Source organism: Lacerta agilis, chromosome 6, assembly GCF_009819535.1.
Source record: "Lacerta agilis isolate rLacAgi1 chromosome 6, rLacAgi1.pri, whole genome shotgun sequence".
Taxonomy (NCBI): Eukaryota; Metazoa; Chordata; class Lepidosauria; order Squamata; family Lacertidae; genus Lacerta; species Lacerta agilis.
The window spans coordinates 33606625-33618915 of NC_046317.1; the positions used below are offsets into that span (position 1 = coordinate 33606625).

Consider the following 12291-nt stretch of genomic DNA (forward strand, 5'->3'; position numbering starts at 1 on the left):
TTATAATATTGTATTGTTCCTTTAGAATGTTCAAAAGAGCTTTAACACAGGTTTGTCTCTGGAATAACCCTGCAGTGCCGCCTCTCAGGTCCACACCCAAATGAGATATTGCCCTATATTCACCTAGATCTTCAGTCCCCTTACTATCTAGCAGAACTCTAGACATCACTATGTTTTGTGTATCCCCTGCCCCAAGCCCCACTAGCAGCCAGTTATGTGGGGTGGATTCAGCTCCACATGACACAATATAAAATTCTACTGAATGTTAGGGATTAAATGGTTAACAACACATCGACTGCTTTTAGCAGAAACCAGACATTAGGATAATAACTAGTTTGGCTCAACTTCAGCAATGGGAGAACATCAAATGGTCCAGACCACTTATTACAATTACCCTGGGTTGTCCAACCAGCTAATCTCAGTTACTCTGTAAATCTGGCAACCATGGATAGTTAGCTTTCACATGACTGCCCAGATCTTCTTCTTCTTTGGCGATCACTCATAGGCGAGTAAGATTGTCTTCCATAAACATGGTTTTAACAATGAGTCTGCAAGTGACTATGGAGGCCAATTCTGGATCCACACGTCCTTCCACAGTGGGGACATTGATTTCCGGGCAGGAGTTGATCATGGTGTGGATTTGCCAAGTGTGCCTTCCTCTTAGCACGTTTCTCCCTTGCGTCCTGAGTTCGAGTGTCTTCAAAGCCTATGACACCTTTGGTAAAGGCTGTTCTCCAACTGGAGCACTCGCAGGCCAGTGTTTCCCAGTTGTCGGTGTTTATACTACATTTTTAAAGATTTGCCTTGAGACAGTCTTTAAACCTCACCCTCAACCCCATTCTGCTCCCCCTGCAGCCATGAATATGAAATACAGTCTTAAATTCTGTCAACATTACCTGCTATAGGAAAATTGAGCATAATGTTATTGGACTATTACTTCTTTGAATTATATATGCCTGGTGCTTTCAAAGTGTTCTTTAGAGGACATTTCATTCACACTTACACTGAACTAGTCTTATCAAATTCATTGAGAAGTTAAACCATTGACCAACTAAGGTTAATCTACCGGTAGTTTAGAAGCAGCAAGTGCCATCTCAGAATGTTTAGAAAGGAAGCAGAAGACATGGAATCTATCCTGTGAACCTTTCATATATATTGCAATTGTTTGAAACATGACTTAGTGATGCTTTATGATGACCAACTGAAATCAACAGAATACAAGTTAGTCATGACTAACTGAAGTCTCATTGGCTTCAGTTAGTCTACTCAAAGTATGACCAAGTCATATTGCCTAGATATTATTTATAACTGGTTTTGAGATGAGATCTGTGAATAGCAGAGTCCATTGATCTTACTGTTCCCAACTCTCCTCTAGAAAAAAAAATGTTGCACAGAAGTAGGAAAACAATTGGTTTGCATGCAGAAGGTTTCATGTTCAATCCCTGACATTTTGAGACACTGACCTGGTGCTCCACTGCTAGTCAGTGTTGATAATGCTGAAGAAGATTGACCAGTGGACTGACTCGGTAGAAGGCTGTGTACACATATTCTATTCAAAAATCTATGGAGACTGGATTTATATATATATATGCAGACCACACACAATCTAGATCTATTGCATATTTTCGCCCCTGAAAAGCGCTTCTTGGGAAACTGGTTTCATTCACTAAAGCTCATTACAGATTGATTCTGCATTAACCTGAAGTGTGTCCATTTGGAAACAGATGTAGGTGGTTTCAGCAATGGGTGGTGTATCCCCAGCTGTCCAATGAAGCTGTGGGTGAGTGAATGCCTAGAGTGCAATCACCACTTCCTTCTTCATTTGCCTGGGGCATGTGCAGACAGGAAAAGGGTGGATAACCTAATCAAGGGCAGGGTTTTCACACGATCTCAAGTAACCACAATCACCCTTGTGAATGACAGGATCTAGAATCAATCTACATTGAAAGTAGCTTGTTGTGGACTAGCATAAATGATTCTGGACTGAGACAAAACTATATTTTTTATGATACAAATGGAATAGTGTGTACAGTGTAAGGCAGCCTCCTGTGTTCCTACGTTCACATTAATCCATCAAGATGTTTTCTAGTAAAAGCTCCATTTAAATTACAAGAGCTCAGCTGTGGGTTGTTCAGGAAAACATCCCTTAATCTGCAGTACTACCAGCGCTGTGATCAATAATATAGCCCCAAGATAGCTCAGTCTGCAGAGCAATGAGACACTTAATCTCAGGGTTGTGGGTTTGAGCCCCACGTTGGGCAAAATGATTCCTGCATTGTGTTTAGTCTTTACGGTAACTCAAAGCTATTTTGTGTGTGTGTTTGTATCATTGCATGTAGTGATGACAATGAACATACCATATAGTTGAAGAGGTGGATATGAAAGGATTATTTTCTGTTCCTTAAATGTAATTGCTATTTGCAATATAAGGTTATGGCTCTTGGCAAAACAGAAACATTACCCGATTATATAACAAGTACTGAGTGGATTTCTATTTGAGGTGCATAAAATGTCCAGAGTGCAACAACCAAAGAACTTTCTATATCATACGTCTTATGTGTGTGGCTTTCCTTTACTATTTCCTTCCTGCAAGAGCAACAACTACTAATTTTAGACCAACTTGCATTCTAGAGACTTACTTTTGTTTAGTGTCATTTTTTCAGTTTCTAGGAAATCATGTGCCTGAGAGCCTTCAGTTGTTTAATTTTCTAAAGTCAGCTATATCCTCTCACTAAATGCTAAATTAAGGTTGTGCGTTTTAGACTTCTTGACAGGTATGCGACTTGTCTTTTAAAGGGAGCATGAGTAAACTATGTGGGGACTGTCCCAGTTCTGGCTCATACGTTTATCTCAGCAACATTTGCTTCATCATGCCTGGCTCTTACCTCACAAAGCAATGTAGGAAAACAGCCTGTGCCACCTCCTGCCTTGACAGTGTCAAGCGGGATATCAAATCCAAACTCTTCTTCTTCTTAATTTCTATCCCCACCTCCCTCCCAAAGGCGCTGAAGACAGCAAACACATCCACATTTTAATAGCAAAAAGAGCATTTGAAACATTATAAAAGCAGTAACAATTTAAAACATTATTTCATTCATTACTTCATAGCAGTATTCTGCAGCCACCAAATGCCCGGGTAAAGAGGTAAATGTTTTCAAATTCCTCTGGAAAGTTAATGACGATGGAAGCAGAAGCACCTCACTAGGGAAGGCATTCCACAAACGGAACCATCATTGAAACCATCATTTTCCTTCAGCAAGACTATAGGGATCTTGAGATATCTTTGCATTTACCTGGCTTTGGTTCACTTGCTTGGGTTATCTGTAGTTACTTGCTGTGCAGTTGCTTGCCTGGAAACCCTGCAGTTGCAGTTGATAACCGTGATAGGTTCATGCAATGAAATATTTTGCCTTTTAGAAGAGGATTCTCAAGATGGCATTCTGGTCTCACCTCATCTCAAAGAAAGAAACTGGCATGAGAAAGTTATGCTATGGTTGAAATTGCAGCTGTTTTGTTTTTTTAAATTGGACATAACGAGAACTGAGAATGTTGAGGATACTTTTGAGTTACTCTATTTGAAAATGCAGAACAATGTTGTTATGGTTGCAGAAATCTTATATTCAGTCCTAATAAGAAAGTCACTTTGCAACGTTTTGAGGAAAGTAAGACATTATATCGGAAGAATCTTCATTCACAGCATTTAAGCAAGAGAGAAGTTCATCTGGTATTAAGGTCTGTTCTTGAATATCTTCATCTGAAAGTAGGGGCTTCCATTGGTTTTCTGTTGGTGTATGTGGCTCTTCATCTGCGGAGCTGACCATGTTGCTCTGCCCACTTTTACTGTTGTTCAAAACAAGACTGATTTTATCAAATAAAAATGTATTTTCATTGGTACCAACAACAGGCCATGCGGTAGCCATGGGACTTGGGAAATCTTTTATTAAACTACTCACGGGCAAAGCTGGGGTGTTTGGCTTTTTATCTGGGCTTTGAGAATGTATTTCATAAGTACTGCCTTGTAAGACTGCTGGGCTGGAAATCTGAGGTTTGTAGCCATTTTCTTCCGTCATTTCCGAATTGCCAACAAACAGTATGTCTTCTGGAATGTTAACATTATCCAGAACGGCTTCTCTAGTTTCCTCTTTATGATCTACAACCTTATACTCCTTGTGTACCAGTGTCTCCTCCACTTCAGTTACTACAGTATCCTCATAATCGATGAACAACCCAGTGGAATTGTGTGTTATGCCACCATTTTCCCCCTGAGAAACAATTACAGAAAAATTCAATAAAATGTAGGTGGGTGGAGGCAGCAAACGTCTATTCAGTTTCAACATCTAGCTTAGAGCAATTGCCTTAACACAGGAATAACATATTATAATAAAAGAAGTTGAGGCATCTGTAAAACTGATAGGAAACCTGAATAAAAAAAATAACTACATAAATGTTAAAATAAGGTTTGCATGTGTGGATACAGGCAAAATCTGTGCAATGCAACTTGAACCAATCTAGCTAAAGTTAAGTTGTAATCAACTTCATAGTTCCATTCTTTCCTCTCATGTGATGGGAATCTCATGAGGGTGAATGCCTGGCTAGTTCTATAGATAAGGTCTTATCCTAGGTCAGACTTGTCCATAATCTAGCCCACTACTGTCCACTCTGACTGAAAGCAGCTCTTCAGGATACCAGAGTTAAGGCTACTATATGGGTAGGAATTTCATCATTGCTTTTCTTTACTTGCTGTTTGATACTAAACTATTTCCCCTTTATGCTTTTAAGTCAGCAGTTAACAGAGTTGGTCCATTTTAATTACTGTAAGCCTTTGTTTATGTATAGAAAGAGAAGAGAATATTCACACGTCAAAAGATTACCGGTACTTTTTGTGATTTAAAGTTAAGGTTACACTTGAATGTATGAATGAAAAAGCTAAGGAACTAAGTTGAACAAAAGGCGATGTATGCTGATAATAGTAGATCATCAAGTCATATATTACCTATCTTGAGCAATTCCATGTCCAAGTAAATTTGAATCTCCTAATCCGGCAATTTTATGTTGCACTTGTAGGAAGGGGAAGAAGTGCAAAGTGCTGATCATACCATGTAGGGAGATGAACATGAGAAGCAATAGCCAAATAGGCCCACAACATATTCTGAATGTATTGGTCATAAAACAAAGCATACAGGGCTGTTGTTGTTTTTAAAGTCATGCAAACATTTCTTCCTACAAATGCAAGGTGCCACCCTGCTTCACTCTAGTTTCTTTTAGGCACATTAAATAAATAGAATGTTGACTTGTGGAATTACCTGAAGTGATTGGATCACACTGCTGTTCTGCACTCTAGGATAATCTTCAAAAAGCCATTTTGGTGTTATCGACCAAAATGCTGTTTTAACCCTTAAAAAAAAAGCACAACACATGAATTGCATTTTGGAAGAACTGATGATGGTTCAAATTCATTATTGGAGGGGAAATGCTTATGTAGTTTAGATAAGGTTGCGAGCAGAATTATATGTAATGGTTGCAGCTCCTTGACTTCAAATGCAGTTACCAAGAAACACAAGTGAAATGGGGTTTGGAATAATTTTTGTGTGAGAGTGGCAAGTAACTAGGAGGAGTGCTGAACCCTTTCTCTGTTCTTCCAGAGCCCCATCCCAGATCACTCCTCCACCCCCAGCACATTTCTCGTTGAGAGAAAAATAACTCTGATGAGGAAAGTGGAGAGTGGAGAAAATCTTTTGTCGAATATGTCATAGAATCTTTCTCTTGCTCACTACTTCTATGCATGAAGTTACCTCACACCCTGCTTTTCAATTGTTTTACACTTGAATACACAGCTTTGCCATCAATTTCAGCCTAACTGCAGTCAGATACTGCAGCTAAGGACCAATCTTTCACCAGCCCTAAATTACTTTGCAAATCAATTACAAAACCATCACCCCTGCCCTGCTGTAATAAGGGAAAATATGCATGCAAACAGGCACTGCACACATATTTCCCAAGGCTGAAAAGTTTGCTCCAAGACTAAGGAGAAAAGTCTGGGGAAACACTTCAAGCTTGTACCTTTTAATGTTTGTAGCAATCAAACTCAAAATAATTATAAATAAGAAGAACATTCCAAAGCCAGTTCCCCACAGAACACCACCACCATCATCATCACCTTAAAAAAAAGAGAGAGAGAGAGAGAGAGAAATGATCAGCACTTTGATTTTACACCATATGTGTATTGAGAATTAACTCAGAGTGCACCTCACTTGCTGAACAAAAACAATTCATCATAACATTATGATGCTTGACCAATTGCTTGTCAAGTTTAGTGCTTTGTTCATGCATCTTAGAAATGTGGCCTGTATAGACAACTCATAGCTGTTCACATGATGCCATATCAACCACTGAAGGGGGGTAAGCTAATGCACTGAGGAGGGCTTTTCAAATTGTCAAGGTTTCTTATAATGTATTTCAGTAAAAGGTGCCACTGAAACTGGCTGGAAACCTTATGCTTATTATGAAGCTTTGGTTTGACCATGCTTGACAAATTCAATAGAACTCATGAATATGGTGGCAATGGCACTTGCTACTCAAGATACACATTGTTAGCCTTTCTTACCTTAACTAGAGAATTGTGTTTCCTTGGCAAACTAGCTAGTAGCATAATTAGATCCACATTTGATAAATCAAGTCTTGAGCAAATTCTGAGAAGTTTGATGGAATGTGAGATATGGAGCAAGATAGCAATTGGTGATAGCAGGTTATGTTTACTGAAGAGCAAACATGTCAGCTCACCCCTGTTGTTTTATGTACACCAAATCTCCTCTGTGTGCCTTTAGCCAATTGACTGACATTTAAAAAAAAATATCAACCATTAAAAGTTCATATGAGTATTTTCATATTGCATATTCAACCCAGGATGTCTCTGGATTGAGAATAATTTGAGTTAGCTCTTTTATGTGTGAAAACACCCTGAACTTTCATTTCCTTATAATCACGTCAGTGAATGCTGCACTCAATTCCCACCTCTTTGAGATGTTATCACTGGCTGGTGTAAAAAAAACAACAACCCAAAAACCCTCCCAAATCTGGTAACACAGAAAACCTCTCTTCTGGAAACCTGACACAGAGACATTTCCTACCGTTGGTAACCGCAAATATGTTTCGTGGATCATTATCAGTGTCCTGAGTCTGATTTCCCCCTGGCAATGCTATTCAGAGAACGGGAGAAAGAAAAGCAAAAAAGGAGAATGACTTCCACTGTGGTACAACAGCAAGTGTAGCTAATACTTCATTGCCTTGTATTGCGATTAGTTTACCAAAAGCAATTTCTCCCCCCCACAAGGGATGAAACCCTTCAGTGCTTTCATTTAAACTGCAATTTGTATTTACTGGTTGTTGGATGAATACTCTCAAAGCTGCAGCTGGTGAAAATAGGTAGCTCCTGTGAACAAGGAACATAGGTAACTTCCATAAAGGGAGGAATTCATCTAGTTCATCCAACACAATATTTGCCTACACCACTGTGAGAAGCTCTGACCTCTCCACGTGCTATTGAACCACAACTCCTATGATCTCTAACCACTGGCCAGGGTATTCACTGGCAGGCAGCAACTCCTTATGATTTCCCAATTCTACCTGGAGAGGCTGGGGATTGAACCTAGGACTTCTCACATGCAAATCGTGTGTGTCATCACTGAGTTATGCTCCCCCTGAGGGACTGTATCTCTCCTACAACTCAGCCTTAGGATCCAGCCAACGTATCTTTTGTAGTGTAGTGTGTGGGGGTGGGGGGTTGTCTACATTAATTCAGCAGTAGTGTCAGTTTGGGGTTTCTTTGTGTCCCACTAGCCTCCAGGCAACTTGAGGAGGCCCAGGGTAAAGCATCCCCTAGTGCCCCCCCCCCCTGTTCTTGGTCAGTACTGGGCTTACTTGGCTGCAGTGCTAGACAGCTGCATCTAGCCACCCTTTCCATTTCCCACAATGCCCCCAAGTGACGCCAGGTTGAGGTCATTCTGCGAAATTGAAAAGGTGGCTTGATCCAAATGCTTTGCATTGCTCAAAGTGCTGTGCCAGCATTGGGGTGGGGGGCAGGGGAGGAGATGTAAGGGCACTGAGTCTTTAGCAGCTGCATAAGGAGGATACCAGGTGCCGACACTGGCCCTGCCAAAAGGAGTGTTTGTTGGTAGCTATCCTGGTAGGATCTGTAATTGAATTAAATGAAATTACATGAACCGGTGTCAACTCTGGTGTAGAAAGTATTATTATTTATCTATTTTGATAGACTGCTTGTCCATTCCAGACAATACAACTGGATTTCCCAAGCTTATTAATGTTTTAAAAACAACGAAAATCTTCTTCTTCTTCTTCTTCTTCTGATAAAATGTTTTATTCACAGGCATACTTTAACCAGTTTAGCTAACTAAATCAATTGCAACTTAATTGATTAATTAACGAAGATTTCTGTAGTTGGGTGACATGTCTATTAAACCCACCCACACCTGCTGAAAACTCTGCAATAGCTGGCAATGGGAACTGCATGTGTATCTCTCTGGTTCACTGCCATTTTATTTAGGGGTGTTAAGTTTACATTCCTTTGATTTAGGGACCTAATGGCAGCTGGTTCAGCTTTGCCATGAAGCAATGTGCAGCAGTTCTTCAGGAAGCGCATTCCAGAGGGTGTGCTATTTTCTTTGTAGGATTATAAAAATAAGAGAGCTCCAGTTCAAAAAAGGGAAAGTGTCATTTTGACTTTTCCTTTTTCTAGTGAAAATATTACTAGCACCAGCATCAAATAGCAGAATGATTAGATATTCACCATCACCAGTCTAAAAGAATGCATTAGTTCTCTTCAGAGCTGTCAACCTTCCTTTTTTTTTTTTTTGCATTGGGAAACGGCGCTGGAATAAGGGAATTTCCCTGCAAAAAAAGGGAAAGTTGACAGCTATGGTTCTCTTTAGAGCTCCACATTTCTGCAGGAGTGAATGAGCCAAAATGTCATTTGTGATTGAAATACCGAGTGGGCAGTGGGCTCCATTATGCTTCAGAAATGGAGATTTTGTTCAAACAACAGAACTGTATGGAGGTAACAGCAGTAGCCCTAAAATAGTTACTGTACGTATTAAAAAAAAATTCATTAAACACTGCCGCCTTGTGGTCTTTGGAGCCACAGCAAATTCTAACAAGAAAATGTGATAGGATGTGGCAGTAAAAGGAAATTATTAAAATAACTGGGATGTTGCCGCTATTAACCCTGTAGTGTAATATCTACTGTAAGTTTAGTTAGAGCTTTAGAGAAGCAATCTCAGGAACATGTTTTCTGCAAGAGTTTTTAGTATGTATAAAAATATTCAACATTTTTGGCTGCAGTTATGGATTTGCCAAGGAGCCCAAGCAATTCCTGTATCTTCATGTTCAGAAAACCTCCAGCTGCTGGTTTTCTGCCTGCTACATAGAGATTACCCCTAAAGAGAGGGTCCCTTCAGACACTCCTGGGTGTTAAGAGCAGCAGAGGGTGCCCTCTTGGTAGTTCTACCACCCTCAGAAGTTTGGGTTGTGGTGGCCCAGGAGACTGCATTTTCTGTGGCAGCCCCTAAGTTGTGGAATTCCCTCCCTGTAGATGTGCATCTGGCTTCCTCACAACACAGCTTTCACTAATTGCTGAAAACGCACCTCTTTACCCTTGTGCTGTCAGGGGGCCCCTGTTCTTGTGATTGCAATCTGCCTTAACTGTTTTTAATTTTCATCTGTTTTAAACTGTCCTGGACTTGTTGATGAAGGGCAGATAATAAATTTAATAATATTAAACCCATCTGGCTGGGTTTCCACGGTCACTCTGGGTGGCTTCCAGCACATATAAAAAACATAATAAAATTATTATTACTATTATTATTGTTGTTGTTGAGGACACGGGGGTTGGTTCTGTATGTAAGAGCACAACAATACACCTTGGTAGACAAAAGGGTCCCTTGATTCAGCAGTTAAAGCCTGTGTACTGTATTACTTTAATGGAATCCAGTAATACTTTGCATAATTGTCGTATCTACTATTTCACAATAATCTGCTTAATCAAAGCTGGGCATAAAAGTCATTCCAGCAAACTTATTACTTTTAATTGTCCTTGACAAATTCACCTTAATTCCTATCAAGGCATTATTATTCATGGTGTAGAAATGCTTTGGTTAGCTAACAGTCTTATACTGCATCTCTGATGGAAGAACTTTAAAATCATCAAAGGATGTAATACAACTAAAGGCAAGTTAACAGAAATGAGCAAGAATGTCTGATTTAATATGTTTCTTCTAATTATGTGAAAGTCATGCTTATATTTAGTTTTTTCCTGTACATACGCAGGTGAATCAGGGCCAATTGCTGCTCTCCATAGCTGTCAACTTTTCCTTTTTGCAGGAAATTCCCTTATTCCAGTGCCATTTCCCATTGCAAAAAAAGGGAAAGTTGACAGCTCTGTCACTGACATATACACACACAGTGGACATTAAAGATTAGTATGGCTCCCACATCTTCTACGGAGCAATATGGGTACATATAGCAAACAAATGTGTTTATGAAACATGTCCTTGTCCACACCTTTCAAGGAAATGTTTAATTCCAGTTAATGCCCCCAAACTATCTTATTCCAGTTTGAATAAGATAATTACCATATACACACCAACACATTGAAAATTATTATTTAGTCAGGTAGATATGACCAGACCATAGAGGATGTTTAGCTCAAACACAGTACACTATGAAATAGTGCCAGTCCCCTTACAATGGCCTCAATCGCCCCAATGGTACTTACTCGGGATGGAACAGGCCTTGCTGGTGCCATCTTGATACACAGCATACACTGAAATGTTGAAGTTATGCCCCATTCTGACATTTTCTGTAAGGATGAGGTTTTATTCATTTATTTTAATGGTGAAAATAAGTTCTACTGTATAATTTTTTAAAAAGGGGCCATGAGTTAAAACTTCAGAAATAAGAACTAATGAATTCTAATCCCATGATTTTCTTATGACTTCTTGGGGAAGTGCGTGTGTGTTGGGGGGGGAGCAGACAGTCATTTAAAAATGCTTTTATCACATTTATATCCCCTTTTCCGCGTCAGATCAGGTGGCTCTATGTGGGTTTCTTAGATTTTGTTCCCACAGTAGCTCTATTTGTCCATGTTGATTTTGGTAGTCCTTGCTGAGTTTGGTTGTAGGTTTGGTATGCTTGTTGTCTTTTGGATTTAAACTAGATTTTCTCTGCAAAAAGATGCTTTCTTGGTGACCAAGGGTGAGGAAAACAGATTTCACTAAAAGTGATTCTGCATGTTTGCAAAATCTACTCCTGGGGCAGCAAACTTGGTGCCCCCCAGATGTTGTTGGACAACAGTTTCCATCATCCTTGAGTATAAGCTAGGTTGTCTGGGACTGATGGGAGTTGTAGTCTGAGAACATCTGCAGGGAACCATGTTGGCTGTTCCTGAACTGCTCAGTTATTGAGCTGGGTCTAAGAAGCTATGCATGTCATCAGCCCAACATATCATGAAGGCCACTAAAAAGAGTTGGCTTGTATTTTACCTTGGATATATGTTGTTGTGTTTTGGATGGGGACTTTTTTCCACACAAGCCCATGCCTGAAATCTGCAGACGTCCATTCCACTATGTACCACAAAACTACTTTCCCAATGGATTGGGGAGGTTTCCATACAACAGAAATCCCTTTCTGTTCATCGTGGTTCATTTGCATGTTGGTGGGTGGTGGGAAATCTACAGGGAAAAGCAGCAGGGGTGACTTGTCTGTTGTCTAAAATCTAGCCAAATATTTGAAATAGTTTTGCAATAGGAAGAAGGTGCCCTTGAAAAGAGTGAAGGGTGTATTGATGGGGAGCATACAGTGGAGTGCAGCTTCTTCATCTCCATCTGGCATACTGGAAATCAACCAAGTGATTTAAGCTAAATGCATACACTAGAAAGTTCAGTGTCAATAAGGGTCAAGGAAATTGTATAACTGGAGGGAAAGAACCCAGAGAAACATTTTTTTCTCCTCCTCCTCCTGCAAGCTCCCTGTCAGCTGTTATACTCATCCACCAATGGGCAAAACAGGGCCTGGGACCTTTGCCTGTGATGTCATCCAAGTATGGCCACATTCCTCTCCTCAAATCCTGATCTGCTGTTCCTGCAGCAGCAAGATAAGACAAATGCCTTCATATACAGGTACACACATGCTTTCCAGAGATGCTCATCAAAGTGATGGACATATTTACCACTTGCTCCAGTTGCTGAATGATTAAGCCCAGAGAGTAAACTTGGGCTGATT

The 12291-nt window shown here is 40.0% G+C and overlaps 1 protein-coding gene across 1 annotated transcript in view; it reads right to left on the reverse strand.

Annotated features, from left to right (window-relative positions):
* Positions 1 to 3532: 3532 nt before the first annotated feature.
* The window catches only part of IL23R (interleukin 23 receptor), a 28836-nt gene continuing 20077 nt past the window's right edge, over positions 3533 to 12291 (reverse strand). The window contains exons 9-14 of the mRNA XM_033151111.1: positions 11553 to 11741; positions 10787 to 10870; positions 7128 to 7196; positions 6061 to 6157; positions 5304 to 5394; positions 3533 to 4262 (exon numbers count right to left, since the gene is read on the reverse strand). Of these exons, the coding sequence (XP_033007002.1) occupies positions 3639 to 4262; positions 5304 to 5394; positions 6061 to 6157; positions 7128 to 7196; positions 10787 to 10870; positions 11553 to 11741 (1154 nt within the window). The 3' untranslated portion in view covers positions 3533 to 3638. The remainder of the gene's footprint in view (positions 4263 to 5303; positions 5395 to 6060; positions 6158 to 7127; positions 7197 to 10786; positions 10871 to 11552; positions 11742 to 12291) is intronic.